Source organism: Bison bison, unplaced genomic scaffold, assembly GCF_000754665.1.
Source record: "Bison bison bison isolate TAMUID 2011002044 unplaced genomic scaffold, Bison_UMD1.0 scf7180017864289, whole genome shotgun sequence".
Taxonomy (NCBI): domain Eukaryota; kingdom Metazoa; phylum Chordata; class Mammalia; order Artiodactyla; family Bovidae; genus Bison; species Bison bison.
In genome coordinates, this window is record NW_011494861.1 from 6,943,946 (window position 1) to 6,944,220 (window position 275).

At 76.4% G+C, this 275-nt stretch overlaps 1 protein-coding gene across 1 annotated transcript in view; it reads right to left on the reverse strand.

Annotated features, from left to right (window-relative positions):
• PHF13 (PHD finger protein 13) overlaps positions 1–269 on the reverse strand; it is a 7,849-nt gene extending 7,580 nt beyond the window's left edge. The window contains exon 1 of the mRNA XM_010849944.1: positions 118–269. Coding sequence (XP_010848246.1) covers positions 118–156 — 39 coding nt within the window. The 5' untranslated portion in view covers positions 157–269. The remainder of the gene's footprint in view (positions 1–117) is intronic.
• Positions 270–275: the final 6 nt, after the last annotated feature.

The window sequence follows — 275 nt, forward strand, 5'->3', positions numbered from 1 at the left end:
CGACGAGAGATAGCTGGGGGAGGGGAGAACGGCGCTCGGCCGGCGGGGGTCCGCCTTCGGGAGCACCGGATCGGCCTGAGGGTGGTCAGGGGCTGTCGGGGCGCAGCTCTCACTCACCTCCGGGTGGAAAGCGGCGGCGCAGGAGTCGGAGTCCATGTTCAGGGTGGGGGGCGGCGACCGCGGACTGCAGGGGCCGGGATGCGGACTCCGGGCCACGGGGCCGCTCGGAGCCGGGGGCTCTGGCGGCCGCGCAGGGCGAAGGCGGCCCCGGGAGG